This window comes from Gallinula chloropus, assembly GCF_964237585.1.
Source record: "Gallinula chloropus genome assembly, chromosome: 5".
Taxonomy (NCBI): domain Eukaryota; kingdom Metazoa; phylum Chordata; class Aves; order Gruiformes; family Rallidae; genus Gallinula; species Gallinula chloropus.
Window position 1 is genome coordinate 73,212,640 of NC_140090.1, and position 26,539 is coordinate 73,239,178.

At 40.3% G+C, this 26,539-nt stretch overlaps 1 protein-coding gene across 1 annotated transcript in view; it reads right to left on the reverse strand.

Moving 5' to 3' along the window:
- Positions 1–24,905, reverse strand: part of ABLIM1 (actin binding LIM protein 1) — an 83,621-nt gene extending 58,716 nt beyond the window's left edge. The window contains exons 1-4 of the mRNA XM_084264761.1: positions 24,784–24,905; positions 22,164–22,273; positions 8,414–8,540; positions 7,202–7,295 (exon numbers count right to left, since the gene is read on the reverse strand). Coding sequence (XP_084120887.1) covers positions 7,202–7,295; positions 8,414–8,540; positions 22,164–22,273; positions 24,784–24,890 — 438 coding nt within the window. The 5' untranslated portion in view covers positions 24,891–24,905. The remainder of the gene's footprint in view (positions 1–7,201; positions 7,296–8,413; positions 8,541–22,163; positions 22,274–24,783) is intronic.
- Between the last annotated feature and the right edge of the window lie 1,634 nt (positions 24,906–26,539).

Genomic DNA, 26,539 nt, shown 5'->3' on the forward strand with positions numbered 1-26,539 from the left:
TCACAAATCCCTTTGTGGCAATACGGAAGCTTTAATTGGTTATTTTTTCAAGTCACTTGTTACAACTTGCTCTTCTTATTCACCACCCCTATATCCTCTTAACATTCCTCCCTTTCTTACAGGTGTTCAAATTGACTAAAGGATGGTTTCCAAACCACTGCTGAGAAGTTAATGCCTTGTTATTCTGCTGCCATAGCAACTTAACTTCAGTGAAGGCTCTGTCAACTTCAGATACTCTTTTGTCATCTTTATGTGTCAAGTCTTTCCCAACTATAGATATCCCTCTTGCCAAATTCAAATTTTTAAATGGGAGTGGGGGAATCACCAAACTCCTGTTACAAAGATTTTTACATGAAACGATTTTCATTACTTTGCTGAAAATACATTTATACTGGATTTTTGACACTGTACCTGGTGTGGTCTTCTAGGCAATTGCATCTAGCATATTTTTCATCAGGGAAGGGAAGTCTAAATGAAGTTAAATCTATGCTGCTACTTAGCTACATAAACAGCCTGTCTGAAGCATTTACCCATATCCTGAGTTATAACTAAACTTTTCATTTCCCTATTTTTATGCAAACAAACTCTACATTAGAAAAAAAAAAATCGGTGTTCTAAGTAAACTGATAAAACACATTTCTCAGCAAATAAGGGAGGTTGCTGGAAATGAACCTTACTTTTATGCAACAAATCTCCAGAAACACTCAAAAGAGCCAGTAAACTACATTATTTGTGATAAAGAATCACATTGTTCCTTTCCTAGATCAGCAATCAGTTGCAATCAGAAACAGCCCAAGCTCTATGCCATTCTCCTCTCTCCCTGGCAGTTTAAAGACGTTAGCTGCAGTCTCATTATCTGAACCACAGCATCACACACAGCCTTTGAACAATCCCTTCTAGTGCACAGGAACAAAAGTACAAGCGTCCTGTTCTGGTATCTCTGGCAATCTGCTCCGTCACGTCACAAAGCTGCACATCCCATGCACAAGAAAGCCATGACCCCTTCCAGTTCAGATCTAGTTTCACAGGAAGGGGTTTACCTTCAGATAATAATTCTTCAGTCTGAGTCCATTCTCTCCTCAGCCCGGCAGGCAGACTGCCTCCACCTCGGCTCAGATTCGGAGCTGTACCAGAAGCGACACGCAGATGGCTTGTGCTCTCACGGCCCCAGATCACAGTAAAGCGCCTGTAGCTGCACCCAGCCCGGAGCCTCACTCCTCCTCTGCTCACGCTCACGTACTCTCCTGCACACACCCACCAAAACAAGCAAATAATCCTCCCAGCACATTAAACCCGCTCCAGCAGCAGCTCAGCCAACCCGTTCTGTGAAAAGCAAAGGGGGAAGCACAGTGGCCCAGGCGGGGGCCGTTTCTCATCACTTGTGTGTCAGTATTTGATGTTGATGCAACTCGGAACATTTTTTCCTTGGGGAGAGGTGTCTGCTGAGTATGAAATCAGCACTCTTTTTCTCTGGAAGTTATTAAATATTACTTCCACGGCTTCTGAAGAATTTATACCCCCTCACGGGTCTTAGTCTAGTTTTGCCAGAAGCAGTTACACTGAGAGCGTATTCAGATGAACGCACCAGAGTGCTGGGGCCACTTCTCACTCCCGTACGTGCATCCCTGTGCCCTGTTGATAGGAATACTCTACACACATGCACTTTATGGACATCTGATGAATTTACAGTGAGCCCTGTGCACTGACCCCATCTGATCTCTCAACAGGCATTTTTCATAATGAAACAAGTCCTGGGGTCTGCAGCATATACCTGCCTAAGTGGGAAAATGATCACAGCACGTGCTTCTGCTTCTTCTTAGCACCTACCTGGGGTGTTCAGGCAATATGTTCATGATTTCTTGTTTATTGTCAATCAAACACAAACAAAGCAAATCACAGAACTAAAACAACATGCCCTAAACTCCACTGCTTCTTCTCATGTGTTGTGTAGCCTCTTCCCCTGCATTTTTTATGGTGTGTGAAGATGACAGTGGCACCTGGGAGAAACTGGTTAGGAGCAAAGTCTCTCCCGAGCCTCTAAGACTGAAAATGGAATGGTAATACATCCTTCAGGGATATTATTTATCACAACTTTAATGTGGCACCAAAACCAAACCTGTTTGGATCCCTCATACCATCAGTCTTTGTTCAAGTCATCAATTGATTGAATTATAAAAGCATTTAACATTTTAAATCGCATTAACCTGTTTTACCAGTACAGGTTGCACCACTGAAGTCTGGTAAATGACACATTTTGTGATACTTCCTGCATAACCACTGTGAAAACAGCCTTGCTAAACATTTCATTCAGCAGAAAGGATATATGTTAACCTTTCATTTTAAATTTCTGAATGGAATTTAAATTAATCTGTTTGTTTTAAGAGATTCTCTACATGGTTCCTCAATCTAAAAAGCGTGCTGGTATATGAACACAGGACCAGATGCAAGAACGTACTGAAGTACACAACTAAACTTTGTACTGTGTGGATCTCTGCAGAGAAGTGTGATGTTTTCACAGAGCCTAAATCCTCAAAATAAATCACTTAAACATGTAGGCTACTGAGTTTCCAGGGATGTCAATCAACTGAAGCATCTCAATACTGACACTCACATGAGCAAAGTTGCTAGCATGGTGAAGTGTTGGCAGAAGGCACATCCTTGGACGACATAAAGAAGCACTGTTTGAATAAATCATTTATAGTTCACATGGGAACCAGCAATGTTGCTACTGTCATTTATTTGTTATTTATTTACTTAGAACAGACTCATTCACACGTAAGGATCAGCGGAAACTTCTCTGAACCCCTCACAGCACATTTCTAAATCTAGTTCTGAAAACACCTGAAGCAACTCACAGGCTCCCCTCACTCCCATTTTTTGCCTTTTAAATACAGATACAGTTTCCATACCCAACCATAGTGACTTCTGCTGTTTGTTTAGCTTTTTCTCTCCTATAATGATTGTTACTTATTTCTAACATCCGAGGTTTAGGGGTGTCAGAATTCACATCTCTCTGAGCTAGCTGCAGCACAGATGAGACATCTTAAAATCCTGGCAGCAGCTACAAGTACTAAATCTCCGGCAAATTAAACGCCACCTCTTAAATTACCACCCCTCTTTAAAATCGCAGGAAGCTCAGCATAAGTTACCGTATCAAAACCCCATTTAGAACTCGACCTTGCAGGCTGAAGTCAAGGGAGCCTTCTGGTGCCCTGGCACTTCTCTTTCCGAATCCATCTGCTAAAATGGCGTTGTGCCACCGCTTGCAAGGTGGGGTGCACGTTTCAGCGGTGCACAGGAAGCCAACACCGGGCAGGCAGCAGCCCATCAGAACAGGAACTCGAGCTACGTGCAGCCAGGAGAAATCACATGGTGACGTTTTATTTGCCAATGAATATTCAGCAAGTACTATCGTAAAAACAAATAGGTAGAGTAGGAAGGGGGCTGAGGGATTTGATGGGAGATGTATGCATCTTGATTTCTAGATCATGAGATCAAACCCTGTTCACACCGGTAGCAGCCAAATGAAGTGAAAGTAATGCTGAATCTTATTCTTAGGGGAGTTCTGTAAAACACGTTGGATAAGCAGAGATGGAATCCATGGATAAAGGCATGATCCACCATTCTCTGGAGGCCATAGAAAGCTGCTCATTGATTTATCGTAATTTGAATTAAGCTCTGGAGGAACAAGTGTTATACAAGTGTATACACACTGTGTATACACACTGTGATAACCACTTGTGACAAGAATTATGTAGGCCAGCATCTTTCAAATAGTTACACTGAAGTTTACTTAGATTTGTGGAGCTACACATCACACAGAAACTCACAGGATTAGGATCAGATGGGCATCTTTCAACAGGCAAGCCTTGAAGCTATGAAGAGGGTAGCTTAGTGGAAAGCCTACATGAAAGTCCTCACTCGTGCTCTGCCATTACTGCCTGATAAAAATGTTTTTCATCAGAGTTAATGGGAAATGAGTAATATTCCTTTCAGCTGGAGAAACCAAAGAACAACAACACTGATCACTGTTTCCTTGACAACATTTCCTGAAATACTCAAGCATTCAAGTAGCTGTTGTGTTCATGAAAGTTGCAGTATCTATTTTGCATGGGATTCTTATCACATTATTGTGTTGGCATGCGTTCATCTATCATCTGTGTCTATCTGTCATAGGCAGTTATGTGCCAAATAGTACAGGAGAAGTATCTGAGCTGACTTAAATGCACGTGGTATTTTCCTTGCATATTTTCATGGCTAAAGTTGTCAGATCTATGGCCTATAAAACAGAGCATTCTTCCACAGTACATGGGTATTAGCAAAATAAGTGCTGCTTTTCTAGTAATATCTAAATGAAGCAGAGGCATCACCTCTACAGAATGGTTGGAGGAAGCCCATCCTCTCACAGCTTGAACTCAAACCTACTGGCTTTGTTGAGGGTGCCTATTGGGGACATAGCATAGCTGCTTCTGAGATGAGGACTCAGGTCCACATTAGGAGCAGTTGTCTCTCTTGACTTGATTTTTGAGACGTGCTAAGCCATACTGAGGGACAAAAATGAGCAGGAGCTGCAAGCCTGCAGTGTTGCAAAGAATCTAAATTTCTCTTTATATTAAAAAAAAATAAATTAAAAAATCTCTTACTGGAAAAAACAGCCTCTAAGAACCCAAAGCTAAGTTTCATCATTTAATTTCCTTTCAGTTTTCTATACACTGTCCCAGATGTAAAAAGTAGAAAATAAAGCAGCACTAAAATGTTATTCTGTTAATCACTTTTGATCCATTAGAGGGAAACGTTTGCATCTTCTGTGGCCCCGTGGCTGCTTCCAATCTCTCATCTCCCTTGTTATGAGAGGATTTATGCCATGCTCTGACCCCATCCTTTAGACTATCTTTTCTGCCCAAAGGGGACACATGAGCTGACATGTGATTTTCTCATTCTAAGCTCTGACTTATTAGTTCCATTAGTCTAATTTCAAGGCATTAGTACTGCCCCTTTGGAACTGTGCATCTCCGGCAGCGTAAAAGGTTCCTTGAAGTAGCTAAGAAACTAGCCCACGGTTCTGATAAACTGCTGATTATTGAATGTTAGCAGCTCACCTGGATATTTTCAAGCACCACAGAAGGTTCCTGAATGTCTCTTCTGCATCTGCACTCTCAAATGGTATGTGGAGAAGTCTATTCAGGGACCATCCAGGCTGCTAGAATATGCTGTAATGCAGTTACACCAACGTCTGAATGGCCTCCCTGAATACACAGCACTGTTTTGTTTGGTGAAAGTTTCTAAGAACTTGTCCAATCTACACCTTTCAGGTAGCAGATCAGGAAAGAGTTGCACCGTGTGAGTAGCTCAACTTTTACAGGCTTTAGCCGAGTCTGGTGTTGGTTACATATTGAGAACTACTGCTGCCCTCTACTGTATCATTATGGGTTGTGCCTCTGATAATGCAAGCCACAAATGCTCAAACAAGATTTCTATAGTCTTACCCAAAACTGAGCATGTTTAATATTTCCATGTATTGATATGATCATTGAAAGGGCTTGCTTCTAATTCGTCAACATATTGTGGTTCTGAAGGGTCTAGATCAAATGGAAAAACCTTTATCTATTTTATATCTGATATTGACTCTTACAAGAGGTGGATCTTTGCAAGATTTAGACATGTTTCATTACTTCAGCAAAATGTTCTCTCTTCTTCTGATAATGAAGAGCCATCAGAAGAGTAAAAACTATGGAGTGAGAAACCAACCTTGGGGCCAAAATGACTGCAACAATGTTTTGCCCTGATGAACAGCTAAATCCCAGTTCAATGTAACTGATCTTTCCCTATCTCAGCTTAGTCAGTTCTGAGAGAATACAGCTGAGTTAGGTTTCTTTCTCAGTAATGCTAGGACAAGTAACATGGGTGCAACCTTGCTATATCCACATCTACTACACAACAGGTTCCAAACAGGAGTAGCTTGTTTCTTACCAGCTCTTCACAGACTCCAACAACCTCCTATTTTATCACTTCCATCTCCATGCCCCTGAATAGGCTACATTACTTGTGGGTCACAGAAGTTATCATCTGCATCTAAAATAACTTTATAATTATTTTATGCTTCCCAATCTCACAAATCCAATTATTTCTCTCCTGCAGTGCTTCATGCACCAGAATGCAACTACGGTGTCACCAACACATAGTACTAAACTGAAAAACTCACCAGTGGATGGGAATTGATAAGCAGATGGTAGCAGACCACTAGATTAAAACCAGAGACAAAGCCTTCCTACTCAAGGGAAAACTCAGACTGTTCTCACTAATTATCTATGCAGGTCTCCAAAGGAATCATGCACACGTGCAAAGGAGGCAGACTAGGAGCCTGGCTAATTAAAATAGTGTACTTCCTTCAAGTAGCTGCAGTGACAAATGCATGGGGTGTCCAGAGAAACCTCTAGAACTAAAACCACACGCAGTTACCACTTTCAAACCTGAAACCTCTCATACGGGGCCTGACACAGTCTTATATGTGTAGTAGATGGGACACAAAGAAGAGAACCTGTAATAAACATTCACTACCAAATTCCAGCTGCTTTTATTTCTGTAACACTTTTAGGTTTATTTTCTGTTATCCACTATAAAACACTGAGCTGAAAGCCCAGGTTCTTCAACTGAATGGAGTTTTCTACAAGGAAAGGAGGTCATAGTTTTGCTTCTCCTATCTCATTGAGAGTGTGACAAGGAAGGTCTTCTGTGTTTCTGCCCCTTAAACATTTTAGTGATGACAGAGGGATTAAGAATTTGAGCTTAAAAGGCACAAATCACAGCCATGAGATGGTGATCTGTACTGACAACAAAAGATACCGGTCTCTCAAAAGTTATGGTCAGTTTCAGTGAGAACGCTGAGGACTCCAACTAAAAGCTGGTTCAGATTTTGACTAGTTTTCTGCCTTCTCAGAATCACAGAATATACTGACTTGTAAAGGACCTACAAGGACCAACTCCTGGTTGTTTCTGAACACGTAATTTACAATATAAATACAAGTTACCTCTATAAATACATCAAGTCTAACACAGAATAAGCAGTGCACATTGCCATTAAGAGAGAAACATAAAAAACACAGATCCACAGAATCTTTTTGTATTCTTTGCAGTAGCATGAGGACATAATGGGACACAGTCCAATTCTTAAATTGGACTTTATTCTTTATGAAACACCTACCTCTAGGACTTTCCCAGTAATGAACTGGTGACACGCTTCACATTTGACTCCAAAAAGTACTTGATAGTCCTTTTCACAATAAGGAGATCCATCTCTGAAAATGAAAATCCACAAATTACAAACCAATGAAAAGGCTACAGCATGACTTACACTCTTCCTTTGTCTTCAGTCTGAAATTCCTACATACAGAAATGGGCAAACTGGAGAGAATTCAAGGGAAATACTTTATAGTAGAAGAAAAAAAATCCTATTCTTATTACTGCCTTTTATAATTATTACTTAAATTCCCATTGAGAAGAGGCATTCAGTACAAGTGACTGAAGTAAATCTCATTTTTTAGAACAGACTCTGTACACATTCAGGTGGTACAGTTCTAAGGATTCAGTGGAATAATGTCCATGGGGATGAGAGGAGATCAGAGTCTTTATCACAGGCAGGTATTTTTTGTTCAGGTGTGAAGAAAAAAAATCTTTGTTTAGTCTGCAAGAGTTACTTTTAAGCATAAGGCTATGTAGTCTTTTAGTATGAACAAGGAACATGTAGTAAAAGTGGAAATACTGGTCAGCTTAGGAATATTTCTCAGGCACTGAAGTTCTTTTGAGAAATTACAGATGATACTTTTTATTAAATGTTATGCAGTCCTTAATCACAGGTTTGTGAAGCATAAATCGTTACCCTACTTTTTCCTCTGTCTTACATGGGGGAAGCACAAACTGCATCTTAATTACCTCTATTTTATCATTACACCACTTTTCCCCATTCTATTCTGCTATACTTACTTCCACTCAAAACTCTCTTCATTAATTTTTTATATGGAGATGAGAAACACAGTGTCAGGTCAATCACATCAGCACATTTACTCTGTTCTCTAACAAAGGCAAGCAAAGGACAGGTTCTTAATTTTGCCCTCAAAATTACACGTTGGAAAGCAAAATGGCACAAAGCTTTATCTGGCTACTTGCTCGAAAAGACATGCAGGAATCACCTGATCCTTTGTGGGACCGCAGAGATAAAACCTCTTCCATGCTGGTATTAAATACCATTAAACACCATCTTTCAGTTGCTATTTTCAGTTTCCTTTCCCAGCTCAGCTCTTACTGGGAACAGAGATTTTGGTGTATACAGAAAGGTTGTCAAAACTGGATTTCAAAAGGTGAACTTTGGCAACAAGAACTCATGCCAAGAGTGCAGAAGGTTGCAGAGATTACTTACTTGCTGATGTATTCCCCAGTTAGGACCTTCCCACAGGCCTTGCACTTAAAGCATCCCAGGTGCCACTGTTTATCCAGAGCTAGCAATGCTTGTCCATTTTTTATGTCTCTTCCACAGCCAGCACAATCTGCAAATAAATAAATGCATTTGTTGTCAGTTACTCGGTTCACTGAGCCTCAGTAGCCGCCTGCCAGTTGCTACACTTGGTAACCAAAGGAGAGGATTAGAGAGCAAGGCACAGATAATGTCTTCCTTTCCACTGCTCGGGCCCTGTGTGAAGAGTCAGTCCTTATCATCCTGGATATGCTCGGCAGAGGAGGGAAAGTACCTCTTCTGTTTCCATGCTGTTTATGACTCGGGACTGCCAGGTAAGGTCTGTACAAACTGCAGATTTTTATAGGAACGTCTTCTAAAGCACCCAGCGTCCTTTCTCCTTTTGCCGTTAGCAGATCTTGGCTGCTCACCTGAAGCCACGTAAGGACGCCTGGGTGAGCAGCACCCTCAGGACGCCGCCTTCCCCGTTGGGTGGCAGCAAAGCCCAGCGTGTCCACGCAGCTCAGGGCGGTGGCACAGCTCAGCCAGGGACAGGGAGGGGGATAGGCCTTTCCTCAGGGAGGGCCCAAGGCCCTCCAAGCCTTAGGGCTGGGAATACTGCCTTCCGCTTGCAGGTGCGGGGAACTGTAGTTCTCATGGTCTCTAAAGAGCGTAAGGACTCTTGCTGAGGGATTTTGGTATTACCTTAGTAGCCGACACTCGCTTTTCACTCCGATTCTGAAAGGCTACTTCGATGGCAGAATGCAAACCTGAAGCCAGAAGCACTGAATGCCCTCTGTCCCAGAGGATGCCACAATGTCTCATGTCACATCAGAAATCTCTGGTTCAGCCCCAAGCTCCCATTTCTCTCTGTTCAAACAAAGTACTCAAAGAGCTTTCCTAGTAAGGGGCAGTTCAGCACATTGTAAGATCTGAAGAGACTGCTGTGGCAGACAGCACTGAACTGCAAGGGTTGTGCTGCAGCTTCTGTGCCCAGCCTCAGGGGACAGAGGGGAGGGAAGGGAAGGCCTGGAAGACCAATGAAGCAGAAGGGGAATGCCCATCAGCTGAGGGAAGCCACAGAGGACACAGCCTGGAACAAAGGATTTTCCGTATTTTACTATCCCCAAAGTCAGTGTTCCTCTGGTGTACGTAACATTCTCTCCACAGACCCAAAACAACAAATAGCAGCAAACCCTGACCAACACAAACAAAGCAATCTGAGCAGTTATAGCCCAGGCACCAGTGGAAAAAAAAAAATCATCCTGGCTGCACTACTCAAGCTGACTGAACAGCTACAGCCTGAAAACCTTCATCTCCTCAGGGGCTTACAGTCCAGGCAACACCACACCTTGCAAAAGGGCGAGTGCAATTTTATTATCACAACTGATAATTAGAGGAGAGTCACTCTTTTTGACACCGAAGGGCCTGACTTCCTGCTATACAGGTCACAATTCACAGCACGTCCCTCCTTCTGTCAGCATTCTTCTTCTTAAAATCCTTTCAAAAAATGGACTAAGCACCATGGTATCTTGTGATAAAATGCAAATCACGAACTGTTGACACAACTTGGACTTGAAAAGCAACCCTGTGATGTCCTAATACCAGGACTTTGCTCTAGAGGACAAACGTTACAAATTGAAATCATGAAATGACAAGGACTGACAGCATGTAACAGATCCCTCTGCTCTTCTGTGCCAGCTGAAGGCTCCATGCCACTCTGTAACGACAGCAAAGGCTGGAACAGGTCACTGAGGGACACTCTGGAATTTCCAGCATGAGGCTGAGGAGGCGGCAAGCAAACATCTGTCAGGATGGCTCTGGTACACTGATCTTGCCTTTGGTTTTGGGAGGATACTACATCATCTCAAGGTCCCTTCCAGCCTGAAACCACGCAATTTGGCTTCTAACTGTGTTGACAAATGGGAGCTTTCCTCCAGCCTCAGAAGGTGCCGAACTGCAGCTTTAAACAGCACCCATTTCTCAGCTTCCTAGTGCTACTGCTTCTCCTAGTGTGCCAGCTTCCACATTCCTGACCTGCAGTCCTGCCAAACTGATACATTCGTGTTACATTAATCCCTCTAAAAAACCTGCTGTATTTTCCATGCTTTAAGCTTCCATGAAGCTGAAATTCCTCAGATGCAGAACCAAGATAGAGATTTTTTTTTTTTAAACACTTAACTGCTTCTAACTAAATTTCTGAAGCAATCAGGACAGAAAAAATGCCTTCTGCAAGTGGTCTACCTGGTTCAGTACCTTTACTGGTGCCAAAACCAGTTACATGGAAGAGTTAGGGATTGATGAAGTATCTCTACCTTTTTTATTGCTTCTTGTAAGATAAAGGTGGTGTTGACACACTTACTATTGTGCTCGTGTGATAGAAGGGTTTGATAACATGCTTTTATTGTTCTATAGTGACAATGACATTTACTTACTCTTTCTGGGTTCCTCGAAGTGTTTGCAAGAGTAAATTAACATCACTATGTTCATTCTGCTAATATCACAGATTTGTTGAATGTCTAGAATCAAAGTAGACTAATAGCACAGTAGTGTCACATTAGGCTGAGATAGCTTTTAACTAAACCTGATTTTAACTCTGGCGAAACAGTTGGGTATATACATGAAAAGCTAGCAATTATCATTATCTCTCAAAATAGAAAGTAAATAAGGCTGGGCTGGGCTAAGAAAAGACCATTTATTCGTCCAATTTCTACAAATAAAAGCCATTTATGATCTCAGGCCTGCATGAGGCACATTAAAGCCTTTGGCTGAAACTCATCAGCACACAGCATATGCAGGCAGGCTCTCAGTATCACACTAAGCACAGTCTGCACCAGCCTAACCTATAGCCAGCACAAGCTGCAAATAAAGGGGCTGGGAGGTAAGACTAGAGGTCCACAACCATATACTAGAATTGAAAAAAGTATCCGAAAGCCAGTACCAAAATGGTTCTCTATGGCTTCATACCTGAGTCTAACAAACTGCACTCCCTGACCTTGAGCTTTCTTTTTGTCATATAACCCAGATTCTTCCCTACTCCCATTCCTTTCACATCCACATATTCAGCTGTGCCAGTGTAACAAAGAGGAGGAGGAAAGTGAAGTGTACTGCTTAAAATGCAGAGTGAGGAGTACAGTTCCTATATGCATTTATGATCTAAAGAAAAGTGTACCACAAAAAACACTATGTGAAATTATGCTTGAGCTGAAGGAAGACTTGAAGACTAGACATTCCATGACACTGATAAGAAATGGGAAGTAACACATTCATATGAGTTGTGTCCATGCCCAGAATCTTCAGCTCTGTGACAGCCATTTCTGAATAAAAACACTGCAGCATGACTTCAATAAGGACCTGATCATTGCAAGGTTATCCAGAAATGTCAGGAAAACAACGGATTTCCCCAAAATCCATCATAAGTGGGGGAAAAAAATATTCTCTCTGAGACCACATGATGTATAGTTACCCAAACCACAATGTAACCTCCCTGGGCTGCCAGTGACGCCAGCAGCTGCAGCCTCCACAAGCAATATCCACTTGCTCAGACATTGTGTACAGAAATTTAATTCACTCACTCTGATAAAAGCATTAGCTGACAGCACCATTTTTTAGCCAAGCAAAAGCTTCTTTCACGATTCTTTGCCGAAGATGCTTAAACATACCTGTTGTGTCTTTCACATGCTCTGGCTAGACCTGCTCAATCTGAAGATATTCCCTAACATATTTAAGCTACAGCTCTGGAATGAAAGAGCCCAGAAGTGTATCATATCCGATGTGCCCAGATACAAAAGCAAATGCCAATACCTGGACAAAAGGGCTGTGATGTGGAGTCAGCCAGCCCAAAAGCCTGGAAAAGTAGGGGGACAGGACACAGAAAAGTAGCACGGGACTATAATGTTCTATATGATTAAGACCTCCACTCCCTAAGCACCTTAAGCAGCCTCACTATATGATGTAGGCCAGGGTGAGCTGCCATCCATGACACCTGGCTTGCAAAGATGTGATGAGCAAACACGTTTCCTTTTTTAGCATCTGCACCACCCGAGAGATCCAGGAGTGAAACATCCTGCACAGCAACCCATTCGTCACTGCCTAAATTAAGTGGTGGATTTTCTTCCCCTGCCTCCCTCCCCTGCTCGCAGCCAATAGCAGAGCTCTGAGCACAGCGCAGGCGGTGGGCTCGAGCTGATACAGCTGTATTAACCCTCAGCACACTGCATACAGCTTCACCCACTCCCATGTGGATCGCTTTGAAAAGGCACTAGCAATTATATTTTTAATATCCTCTGCTCACCCCATACAACTTAGGAAAGGAAAAATCATTGCTACCTGCTTTTGTCCTAATGAACATGGTTATGCAGAGTCATGGGCAGGGAGAGTTTACATGAGCACACCGACTCTGCTTTCGTGCAGGGTTAGCTCAGTGGACAGAGCTAATTGCAGTCTGACTTAACGATGCATAATTAAGTCACCAAAAAGTACCTTTCAATCCCAATGGTCATTAGTGGCACATGTCTAGATAAAAACTGAAGCTGCCACAATCTCTAGGAGTTTTGTTACTGTTCCCCTTCCTATAACACACGGAAACATTAGGTTTATAAAAACAGCACCAGCAGGCAGCTGGTCTGAAATAGGCAAAATAGGGCAGAATGAGAGGAATTTGGTGGGTTTTAAGATACAAGAAAGTTTCATTGGACTTATACAGCTATGGCAAACATTGCTAAAGAGCAAGCTACAAGGAACAGTGATTTGGAAGTGAAGAAAGAGGGAAATATTGCCACTGAAGCCAAGGTTAAGAAATCCATAAGTCTAAATAAATAAGCCACCTTGAAAAAAAAACAAACCCTTACATCCAATAATTCTTCTGTGGCAATTCGAGGGATGCACAATTATCATTTCTTATAGAGTTATGAAGACCAGAGTTTCCCCTCAGTCACCCTTTAACCACGCATCAGGCAATGCCTTTTAAAGCTTTGTTTTAAAATTAGCATTTTGATGAAATCATACAGGTTTTTCCAGATCATCAGGGTACTTCTGTCAAAGCTAAAAATACAAACCTGCTTTGTCTGTTTACAGTATGACAAATGCTTTAAAAAGCTTTTAAAGCCTAACCATTTGATCATGGCAGTGATGAGTTCTGGGAGTCAGAAAAGAACATATGATATTTTACATCCAGGATTTAGGTCTGAGTATGTAACTCAAATTTGCAATGCAGTCTGCTGCCAGACCCTTCCTCTTTGCCAATGCAAGGATGGGAAGTGTTTGTCAGAACAAAATGCACTGTTGCCCTTTTGCTACAGGCAAAACAAACCCGTGTGGGCAGCCCTGTGCTCCTAAAATCTAACAATAAGAGGCTGGGTGCATACAATGGAGGGAAATAAATTTCCCATGGGAAGTGGAGTATAGCTCTGCCAGGTTATTCTAAATGGCAAGTTGGGTCAAATTGATATTTTCAAAATGAATAAAGAAAATAAAAGTATTTTTGTTGATTAAATATGGAAAGAAACCACAATGGCATGAACTGGCATTCTTTGTGTACAACACAAGTCCCTGTTAACCACCTGTGACTGCCTAACATTGACTTGCCTTTTTAAGAAATGGGTTAATATACATCTTGGATGCATTATTCCTGTAAAGAGCTCTTTCATCATGTGATGTGATTTAAAGTGATTTGGAAAAATGGATACTCTTTCCTAACTCTAGTTTGTTAGCACAATATTATTTTATCCAAGGAGTTTTTATATTGTTGTAAGCGTTTGTGTCAGTCTTCTACATGGGAAAAGGAAACAGAATTTCTCCTCTTTCCACATCTTTCTACACCTCCTTCCCAAAGGAGGCCAAACCAATTGACTTTTTAACCTTTTACCCCTGCAAACTGTTCCAGCAAGCAAGATACCACCAAGTTAGCCTTTTTCTGTACTAGCAACCTCAGTCCATTCTTCAACCCAATCTTTCATACAGGTGTCTGAATTGAAGACTAAAGAGTGACAGAAAGAGGAGGATGAAGACAAAGACCAACCACCTAAGAGCAGAGTTCTTAATTGTTCTGTAAAAGAAAGATACAGATTTATATTTTTTCTGGCACCCTCAGAGTTCCAGCTGTAAAACTACTCTGACAGTAGGCATATCTAAGCTGAGCTAGTCTTCACCCTGTTACCTGCTTTTACCACACTTCAGTACTCAGAGAGTTCCAGCTGAATTCAAATTCACCATTCCAACTCACAGTACTCCAAGTGAATTGCTCAGTTAGCACACGAGCTTCACTGTTTAATACCCAGCTCCCAGATAGCACAATGTGTCTCTTCATCTGCAGACTATTTTGGGTAATTTTCAATTATTACTTTTGGAAAACAAGTAATTCAAACAGGGTAAAACCTCCAACAACAGAGATCAAACACAGAGAAACTTTTTGGAAGGTTTTTATGGCCTGATAACTCACGGCAACCTGAGGTCTAGGTAACAACTAAATCTCTTTTCACATTCTTGTTAAGTGACCTCTGACTCCTGACTTACTACCTGGTAGGCTTTCTGAACATGACAATGCCCTGATACATTCATCTCTGAAGATCCCCCATTGCTGTTTTTTTTTCCAAGCTGGTGATGCCTCCTCATGCAAGACCCACTCACTGAGCAATTCCTTGTACTTCCCCCAGCACTTTCTTTGGAATTACCTTTTGACCAGTACTCCTCAGGTAAAAGGAAATGAGAAATTTTATGAGAAAACTCATAAATCAGCAACTTCCTGCCCTATCATAACTGCTTTCTGGCGCCCAAAAGTTAGCCCAAATAGTGCTTTATACACTTCCAGAGAAGGATCTAAAGTGATTTATTCCAAAGCAGCAATAAAAATAAGAAATAGCTGAGTAAGCGGTGGGTGAGTAACTTAGCCATTGTTATGAAACATAAGCAAGGACCTTAAAATTCATCCAAGAAAGCAATTCCAATGGTGAAAACGCCTCAAAAATTGCAAACATTCTTCAAAGGAATAAATCTTCTTGGAGCAATCATGAAAAGGGCCTGTGTCATTGGAAGCCTCTATCAAGGGATGAGCTGCATATTCTTAGTCTAATGGTTTTTGCCAGAAAGAAACTGTGCTGGGTCTGCATATCTTCTTTGACATCTGTATCATTACATGCATGTTGATCTGCTCACTTTATTCTTATAAAGGGGGACAGGGTAAAATTCTGGACCCACCATATGCTCAATTTTTTAAGTCATAACTGTAGTTGCCCTGCAGAATTGTTACACTCAAATTTAAAGTAAGGAAAATCAAAATACTGTTATTTAAAAATCAAGGTTTTAATTTAAAATGATAATTTTAAATTTTAATTAAGTTAAAAATCCAAATGGGATCTGAAAACACAGAGAAGAAACATGCTCTCCTTTTGATATCTATGAACAAATTCAGGTATGGTAAGACCTGCCACTTTTAAAATCTTTAAAGGACGCAGTGACACAAAGGAAGGATTTCTATATGCTACAGATCCTTGACAAATCAGCAGTCCCAGAATTAAATATATTTTAATACACTGACTTTTTTTCATGTGTCTAGCAGATTTCAGGTAGTTTCTAATACTAAAAAAAAAAAAAATCCACAATGCTATTTTATGCATTCCAATTGAATTTCAGTTTCCATTCAAATAGAGCTTAACATAAATCATGAACAAAAATTGTCATTAGAGAAAAATACAGGTGTCGAAGAATGTGAGGAATTTATGCAGAACTATATTAGTTTAAGTAAATGTGTACAGATATGAAGTATCCTTATGCTTATCAATTAGCATTTTATAATCAAAAATGTAAATGTAAACCAAGGTTACAATCAATTATTCTCATCGAGGTTTCCTGGGTTGTTAGGTAAACCATGATTAAAACCAGTGATGTAAATCACAGTGCTTGAAATCAATCCACAACGATGTCTGTGATATGTCTTGATTCTATAGCAAATGACAAAGAGAGATACAGGACTAGAGGAGCCCCTTCTGTGAGGTGCTCAAATGCCTCAACTGAGTCTCCAGTACCTAAGCACAGAAATGAGAGACTGTTTCTCTATCTTTAATATACAAACCAGGAATTATGAAACATGGAAATTTATGTGTTACTTTTGAGTGCACACAAAAAGCCCAAGCTCTTCAGGTTCAAAATCTCACACCAGATTTTTAAAACTGCATTTTACAAATCCATGTTCAAAACCAGAGCTGCTAAGTCCATCTAAGTTCCCCAGTGCCTTCACTGAAGCTTATGGATATTGTGTGTAACCCTTGAGGAAAAACCAGGCTCAGTGTTTTACACTAAGAACTATCCACATCTGTGCCAAGTATTTGTACAATACCGACATACACAATGTAGCTTTGACACCCAGTGTGAAATTGTGGGCTATTTTCTAAGAATGAGCTCAAAATCATGTGTTGGATGTTGCTTAATACCCTTTGAAGCCAAAAATCACTGCAGATAACTTGCTTACAAACAGCCAGCCAACACTTCCCCTTCACTTTTAAAGTCTTCCCTATGGACTTGGAAGTTTTCAGACAGCTCAGGCAAGGCTAAAGAACACAGTAATAAAGAATGAATCAAATGCAGTTAAATAGTTACAAAACCTAGCTGCAGACCTAACACAAGAACTACAATTAAAAGGAGTTTTGCATCCATTTCATTCACTCAGCTAACTTCTAATGGATGCCTGTAAATCAGCACAGACACTACTGAACACTGGCAACAATCGCCTACATCTAATGAAAAGACAGCTACATCTCAAAGATAAAACTTTAGTTATGAGGACTGCAAAGCAATTTTGCTGCTTCTTCATTCTAATGCTTCACTGATTCAAAACAACCCCACTTCCCTCTGATTATCCAGGCAGTGAGGCGAAGGATGATTCCCATTTTTTCCTGCCCACCTTCTGCAGTAGGTATGTTGGCTATGCTGTATTTCAGCATTACCAGAAAGCTTGGAGTTTCAGATATTTACAGGGAGTTTTACTGCATCTTATTTAAAAAGATAACACCATTGAATAATTAACAAAGATATCTTTCCCCCACAAGTTCATTAAGCATTAAGCTTATTATTTCTATCACAATAGAGCCAAGATCCCCAGTTGTGAGCCAGGATCCAGCTCCATTAGAGTCTATACTGATAGGCACGAAAGCGTTTGTCCCATGGAACTTACACTCTTTGAACCAGAACATAATGTGCAAAACAGACAAGGACAAACACACAAAACAGTATTGTGAAATCTCCACATGGACACTGGCTGGCTGGGGAACAGCTGCACCAAAGATTATTCATGCACGTGTAACACTGGCTGCTTTGAAAACTCTGGTCCAGGCCCTGGCTATAGTCTAATGCTCTTAACTCCCAGAAGAGACTGCTACTAAAAAGGGGGAGTTGAAGTATCTTTTCCATGCTTCCATCCAAACAGTATCATCACTGGATATCTCAGCATATACAGGACTTTATATTCTATTACCTATATTCTAATATCTATTTCACTGAAGAGGAAACTTCTGCCACCATTTTAGAAGATGAATTCTTCAAATGAAAAAAAACCCCACCAACCTCTTGCTAGGTGAATGTAACAGTTCAGTTTCTTTTGGATGGGGAGTTTTATCCTATCCACCTAGAAAGCCCACCTTTAATCTGAACTGCAATTCATGGAAGAACTTTTACACAGTGAGGGTGACAGAGCCCTGGGACAGGCTGCCCAGGGAGGTCCCTTCCAACCCCTATGATTCTATGAATTCCTTAATTAGTTCATGCACCTCACTAAAATGGTCCAGTCTTTCAGCAAAATGGTAATCAGAAATCACTAAAACTTCTTTACCAGCACCCAGACTAGGAACCAACACAGAAAGGGCTCAATTTCAGAGAAAAAATATAACATTCTTATTTACTAAAGTGCTTTATTGTGGAAATTGTGAAGTGGAATGCCTGAAGGAAAAGTATTAAACTGTGTTCAAAGACACTTTTCCTTACATAAGGTAGATCCACCCAAATTTGCTAAATTTTATTACTTTAGCATCAATAGATACAGCCACTTAGGACAGCATCATCGAGCTCCTGCCAGCTTCAGTTTGCTCATAACCACAACATACTAGGGCAGCATTATTTCTTCATTTTGCTGGTAGAGAACTGATCCTTGAAATTAATGTACCTACACTGATACATAAAACATGTATGAAAAAACCCCAGAATGCTGCACTCAGATTCCACTAGACAGTCACTCCTCTGGCAACATAATAAAACATGAATCCCCAAACAAGATAAAGTAAAACCACCACCACCACTTCAGAAGTTTGACTTTGGCTTTGACTCTTTTTCACTCTAAATTACAGCATGCAATTAAGAAAAAAACATAATCTGCAGATTTTTAAAGGTGGCCTTCAAAAACAGTCCACAAAATATGCAATACAACACGCTGAGGGACAGTCAAATGAGGCTGTCATACACAGAGCAGAGATATAACACCAGAGATCTTAATTAAAAGAAGGTAAAATGGAAGGATGAAGTAGGGCACCAAGCACACAAGTTGCAGACTTGCCTAAAATTCCTAATAATATAGTAATAGATGCCTGCACAACTGCTTCTCTGGAAAGGTAATATGAACCATAAGAAACACAGATGTGTTAGGATGGAATTTGAACACAATAAAAAATAGAACTTAATGTATGTTGGAAATAACATCTGGACACCGTTTAAAACATAAATAGTAAATACTGGGATACACCACTTATACAGCTCCTTTATCAGGAGAAGAAAATCCTGTCTTTGGCAGAATCCCAAAACCCCCTGAACTATGCAAGCCATCAACATTACACCGTCCATTAGCATTGTCTAGTTGTCCCCTGCTTCTGTACTGCTCTACATCTGTCCCAGTCACTTTGCTTTACAGATCACATCTCATTCATCAACCTGCTAGATGAAATAAAACAGTAACAAGAAAGAACCACCCACTTAATTTGTCTGCAAAGCTATTTACAGGTATTTGGTATTAGATTTCCTGCTGAATGGAACTAATGAATGAAAATCCCCAAGCTAGCACACTGTGCATATCTAGCAGTGTCTCAGGAATAGAACTGACTAAACGATGAATTATGGCTACTGTATGCATCTGTATACTGAAGAAGACTGTTAGGATATCAGAATAAAGAGGAGTCACTGAAATGGTTCTTCAAGAAAATAGCTATAAGTACTCCAGATAATATCTGTGCAGTGTAAGAAATATATTATTAATAGAAATAAGTACCTGTGACCATTATTAGTATATATATTAGTTGGTCCCATGGCACTATTAAACAAAAAAGGCAAATTAATTATTCTGTATTTTTCCTTCTGATTTTCATTGGTGTGTATATAGCAGAGAGTAACAATATTCAGGTTCCTGTTATTCAAGATATTAACTCCTGTTATTTAGAGGTATTTGATTTTCCTTGAAATCATCCAGGAAAGGCAGTCAGTAAGCCTTTCACTTATGTGAAGTAACAGGCTTCAGAAAACCACATGTCAAGAGCTGTGCAGATGTGCTAGTGGATAGAAGGCTTCCTTTTACATTACATAAGCCAATCAAACTTGACACACTTTCAGTCTATTGAATCTCCTCACCTCCAGCTTGCTTTGTTTTACAGAAAGCCTCCTCTAGTAATCTATTTGGAAGTAATCAGGGCAAACTGACAGCAATATAGAATAGAAAATAGATGCATAGTATGAATAAGATTCCTTTGTAAAATAACTTGTATTAAGAAAATGCATCCTTTCAAAAATGGGCAAAGCATTAGAAAAAAAATGATGTGTCTGATTCAGCCAGCAGGAGAGATGAAGCAATCTGGAACAGCTTACACTAATTAAAATTTACTCTTCAGTGCCAGCAAGAAAGATTTCTCCATGTCTGAGTCAACTTTTGCATAAAGCTAAAGCAGCAGCTGGCATATCTTTGAAGACAGAGGACACTCCATTAATATGCTTTTAATTGAGTTTTTCTGAAGTTATAAACACATGCCAGTCTCACTTTTGGAGAGTTTTGCTCTAAAATGACCAGAAACTGTATAGTATATCTATACCTACAAGTCTTTGCCCATCAAAAACCCAAGATATACAGTGACAGGTACATGCAAGTTTTGAAGTAGTGTACTCTAAACCGTTAAGAGCAGGAGCTCTCTTGCTGCATGTACTGGAGAGACAGTTTGCCCAGCAAGATGCAATCTTGATTTTAAAAAAAATAAAAATCTCATCACAATTAGGAGGGAAAATTGTTTTGTAATCCTTCCCAGCTATGTCTTCAGTGTGGAACTCAAGAACCAATTCAAGCAGAGCCTATGGCTATCAGAAAGTGGCTTTCCAGCTCTTTTTGCTCACGAACTATCAGACACCTTTAACCTATCATTTGCCCAGGAAGTGTATGGAGTCTCATACCCCAGACCAGTGCACCACTTTTTGAGAACGAGATGCAGCATGATCCAGACAGTTCTGTCATTGAACACCAGCCACTTGGGAACCAGTGCTGTGACACCCTTAGAAAAACAACCTCAGTACTACCCAAGATTCCTCTGCCTTGCAGTTCCTTGCCCGTAACACCTCCTAAATACCAGTCATTTAAACAAATACAAATTCCACATCATTCCTGTATCTCAGTAGGAGCACCTCTACATTGGTTTGTAAGTTTTTTAAGGCTTTTTTCAGGTTCCTAAATTCATTCTGTGCAGTGTCAGCTGCAAATCTATAGTTATAATGGAAGAGTATCATTTAACAGACAGAATGTCATGATCAAAAAAACCAGTGCTCTCGTATTCCATTTTGCTAAGTGTCTGATTGCATGTTCTCAGGCAAATCAGATAACAGGAGATTCACTTGACTCTTCTGCTGAGCACAATTATCCAACTTTGCCTTTACATTGTACTTTATAATCCTAGGATCTCAAAGCCACGTACCAGTACAAAACACACAGCATCTCCCTGAAGGAAACCAACACTGGTGAAAAACTACCCAGTGTCAAAAGGAAATCTGTGGCCATTTGGAACTATAAAACTATACTGGTTAATTCATTACAGATTAAGAGTGCTGAGTACAATCCAGCAGTCAGAGAAGAATCAGAAATCCCCAAAGATTTTAAAAAATAACTGCCAGAGGCAGAGATTAGTATCTGTAATTTACAAATTATCTTTTAAAAGCATTAAACCCAACAGCAAACCAAGTTAACTTCCCTCACAAACTTTCTTCATGCTCTCTGTTTCCCCTTAATTTGCTTTCTCTCTTTTTCATAATGGTTTCTTGAGGTTCTGATCACAGTTTCATTGTGGTATCAGTCTACTGGAGGCATAATCCTAGCAGTGCTCCTTTTAAAGGATAATTTAATTAAGTTAGAGTGTCAAACAGTAGAAGAAAATTAATTTCCTCTGACTTTGTCCTCTTTTGAATATTTAAACCTGTGCAATTATACAGGAAAAAAAAAACAACCCTGTAGCCTCATACATAAAAGTACATACTTTTCCAGTACCTACAAAAGAATATCAGCCCTTTTAAAAATCAGATCACTGGGGAAAAGTAATTTATTCATGTTGAAATGTGTGTCTCTTCCCATCTCTACCATCAGATACTGTTCTTGAAGAAAAAAAAATAGTTGAAGAAAAAAGAACACAAAACAAAAGATAAGTTTTAAGTTAGTTTCAACCAGAAGTTGATGAGCCCAGGACAGCGAGAGGCTTCAGAAAGAAGGTGCCATACTTACTGCTTGAGGCAGACAGCTCCTTCGGGCTGGAGGACATTGGCTGAGCACACATCTGACAGAGACAGTCCCTTCCATTAAAGGTAACTCGGTCGCCTGGTGGAAATGGACGCCTGGAGAGTTGAAGAGAAAGATGTATTTTAGCAGAGCTTATGCCAGAAATTTTCCTCTGTTGCCAATGCTTGGAGTTTGCTGCCTTCCCCCAGAGCAATCAATATTTTACAGAACACAGGCCAAATAGTTTCTGCAATGTGGCCTTGGCAAGTCCAGGCACTGGAGAAAATCCAATCCGTGGAGGCAAGCAGGACAGAGGTTAGGCTTGCCTTGTATTTTGGTTTTAAAAAGTTATCAGATGTACTTTATCTAAAGAGTAGAGAACAGTGAAATCCACTTAGACACAACAGCTACACATACGATGGTCTTAGTGTGATATTGTAGATAGCAAACGGTACAGAAGAGAACTCGGAGGAAGAACCAGAACTGGTCAAGGCTAACAAAGGAATGTGGAGCTAGTCCTCCTAAATATGGACTTTATTACAGTCATAGCAGTTTTTAAAAAATGAAATGTCAATCCATATTCAATCTCCCACAGCTTTAAAATAGGTGTCTACATTACAGAACCACCCCTGTACTTGCTACCTGTGCAGATGGTGAGAAATGTAAAGGCTAAATGCACTGGGGAAGTTTGAGACTATTTGCTGAACCCACTAAAATGTTATGAATGTGTGTCAGTCAGAAGCTAACATCGCCATTAAGTCTTATTTGGTGTATAAAACAGAGGATGAACAGAATTTTGTATGAGCATTTCATTAAAATGAGGTTATGCAACTCCACATCTTGAGCAAGGAGCTTCAGCTGCTGAGTACAGACACCCCAAAAACACACCTCACTCCAGAACTGCCTAACAAATGAACATCTGCTTGTTTCCACAAAACACAATGTTTAAAGCATTTCTACTGCCATTCCTAAGTGGGCCATAAATAAATCAGCAGCAATATTGCATCTCATGAATCTAGTCTAATGACTCATCTTTTGTTCATTCAACATAAAGGGATTAATGCAAGCCAACGTGCAGAAAATTGATGTCATTTCTCATACTGTATCATCTACTTTCACATTGTCCTTGGGAAATAAATATAAAACATACACATCATATGATTACCAGCAAGCAGGGAATTCACACACTATCTAAAACTAAATAGAAAAATGATCAAAATACTTCCAATAAAAAAAGTCTTGAAAAATGTACCAGGCTACAGGACAAAACTACTCATATGAGACAGCTATGAAAGGTTAGGGCAAGCCTGCCACACTAATACCCACACTCATCATACGATGGGATCTCCAACAAGGTACTATCTCAGAATGTAGATTCTTGCCTTTTTTGTTCATGTCATCCTCCTGCATTAAGTTTCAGACAATTTGGCTGCTACCAGATTCTGACTTGTGGAGACCTCCACTGTACTATTTTCCTCCAAGACTACAAAGGAGCAGCCTGTGTTTTTTGGGTCCTCCCCCTATGAAATCTACCTACATCTTTGTCTGATGCTTCTCATCGGTCCCTCAGGCATCACACTGAAATTTACTTAAGAAAAGTTCTGGTTTACTTGCAGGACTAAGAACTGCAGAGATGAAGAAGCCAACAGCAGCCGTCTTAATTCCAGCTTAGTACCCAGTAGGTAAACACACAACAACGCTGGTTTTCTGCAGAACCACAATGGCACCATACCACTTTACTTTCACTTGGTGTCCAGATTACTTTTACTGCTGTAAAAATGTGTTACCATTGTGAAAACCTACAGAAGCTTTATTTCCCCTAGTGTATCCAAAGTATGACACTGATCACCACAGCAATAAGGTACATTTCTAGCCTAAATTCTAGCGCAGTCTCAGTGCCTACAGCCAGGTAGTAGGGAGCATGGAGACTTTAGGCTGTAAAGCACAGCTGAGATTTTCAACTATGGAGATGCTTAAATTAGCAAGCTATGAGATCAGGTGGAAGATTTGCCCAGTAGCCTCCTAAATTCTGAATTAATATCTTACTGAGAGTTTAAACAAAAAAAAAGTTAATAATGGCACCCTTTGTCCTACCCACAGCTAACTTCTTTTTATTCCAGTAGAACTGAAGACTGGTTCTCTTACTGGGGACAAGAAATAGTATTTGGGAAGAAGAGGGGCATCACAGTTGTCTCAAATCTGTGCATTCTTACAGAATGTGAAAATGAGTATCCAGCATGTTTTCAAGTCTTTAACTGTTGTTACAGCCCAAATGACTTCTCTGTTGTAGTATCTAGAATTTTGCCTTACCTCATTTCTCCCATCCAGCTGGGCAGCTCAACTCAACCCCCATCCATTATCTAGAGGTGTAAGCCTGATATTTAGTTCTTTCACATGTGAGGATAACTTTCTGAGAACAGGGAAGTATGTGTAACAGAGAAGTCGTGTCCCCAAATAAATGAGTGGTATTTTGAAGCCCCTCAAAGTCACACTTGCAGCAGATCTTTCCCAAACAAATGCTCCCCAAAGAAAAACATGCCTTGAGACTTGTGTCTCATTGTAATAACTTTCTCCCTGGTTTGCTTGTATTGGGTTCATGTCACAGTAGCTGAAAGGGATGACTTACTTGCAAACAGTACAGGCAAAGCAGCTGGGATGGTAAGTTTTTCCCAGAGCTGTCACTACTTCCCCTTCCACGAACTCCCCGCAGCCGTTGCAGCGGGTACCATACATACGCTGGTAATCCAAGGTGCAGAGATACTCCCCATTCTTGATGAAAAAGCCTCCTTGGGCCAAGTCACAGCCACACACTGGAAGAGAAAAAACACAAGACAGATGTGAAAAATAAGCCTACTAAGGATGTCAGCAAGAGTCTGTGCTGCTGACAGATGAGATGACCCTGGTGGTCTTGCTCCCCTCTATCAGATTTTTGCTTTCTCCTCCTGTCACTACATGCCTCAGCATCACAGAGATGGTTGGCATTCTCTAGCTTCAAGAGAGCTTGTAATAAAGACTTTCCTTGCAGGAATCTACATAATCATAACTTTCACGTACTTGGTCCTTGCCAAGAAGTCAATTAACATGGTTAACTGGATAATTAGAGGTACCAGCTATTTTGTACCAATGCAATCTTGCTTTCACTTCTGGGACTGGAGGTGAGCAGAAGAAAGATATGATTCCACAAATAGGGGAAACAGATTTTACTATTTTACACACTAGCATACATTTTTCCTCAAGCATGTATTTTAATTTAAGAAGCTTCCAAGGTGCTGTGCTTTCTGAAACAATGAGTATTTTAGAAATATTGTCTTGTTTAGAGTATCTCCTCCAGTCACCAGGTAACACTGAGCTGTTCCACCATCATTGCATTCATATTTTTCATTTTGCTTTATAAAATATGATCTTTGAGAACTCCAGCTTGATTTTACATTATTAATTTAGGCATAAATACTGGGAGCAAGCTGCAGTGAAGAGACAATCAAACATTAAAAATCTACTAACATCTTCATGACATACACATGATATACAACCCTATATTGAACAGAGAATAAAGCAAATAGGAATAAAGAGTATTCCCCACCTTTACTCAGAATGATCTAGTGCCCCAAGAACTACTATTACCTTTGAGTGCCTAATCTGCATCGGTCTTGTGTTATATTTTCATGTACTATACTCCCTGTACTTCATGGATTAGATATACTACCCTAATAATTGGATATAGGGTTGTGGCCTTGTACAACTGTATTGGGAAAAATAACTGTATCAGTAGAAGGGTGAAGGATCAGCCAAGGATTTCTGTGCCTTGGCAGTTTTTCACTATTAAACGCTCACTCATCCAAACCAAAACATATATAAATATTCATAGTGCTACACTGACATTGCTGGTCAGCACAGGAGACAGAAAGCAACCCACTGCAGAACAGCAAACTCCTGGAAGACAAAGTGACACAGGAGATGGGAGACCAAATTTCACAATTCTGCTTTAGCTTGGGCTGAACAAAGGACTTGAACCTACTTATTTAACATCCCACAGTAGTGCCAAAACCAAAGCTCATGAGAGCTTTAAGAACTCCTCTTTATTTATGCACCTCAGTGAGACATCATAAGCAGGAGCTGCTAGATGAATTCATAAACACATATATATATAAAGTGGCAGCTCCCAGGCATTTTGGTTTCCGCCACTCCTACTGCTCCTCTGTATACTGCTGTATCTGTGTAATTCAGTAAGAGAAACTACTCATCACAGCAGTATAGGATAGCAGTTTAACTCTCACTCTGCAAGTAATTCAACCTCATCCCTCTTCATAACATTGAAGTGTATTCAGATCAAATATTAGAAATATCAAATATCAGAAATCCTGATTATTAAGGAAAAATAATAA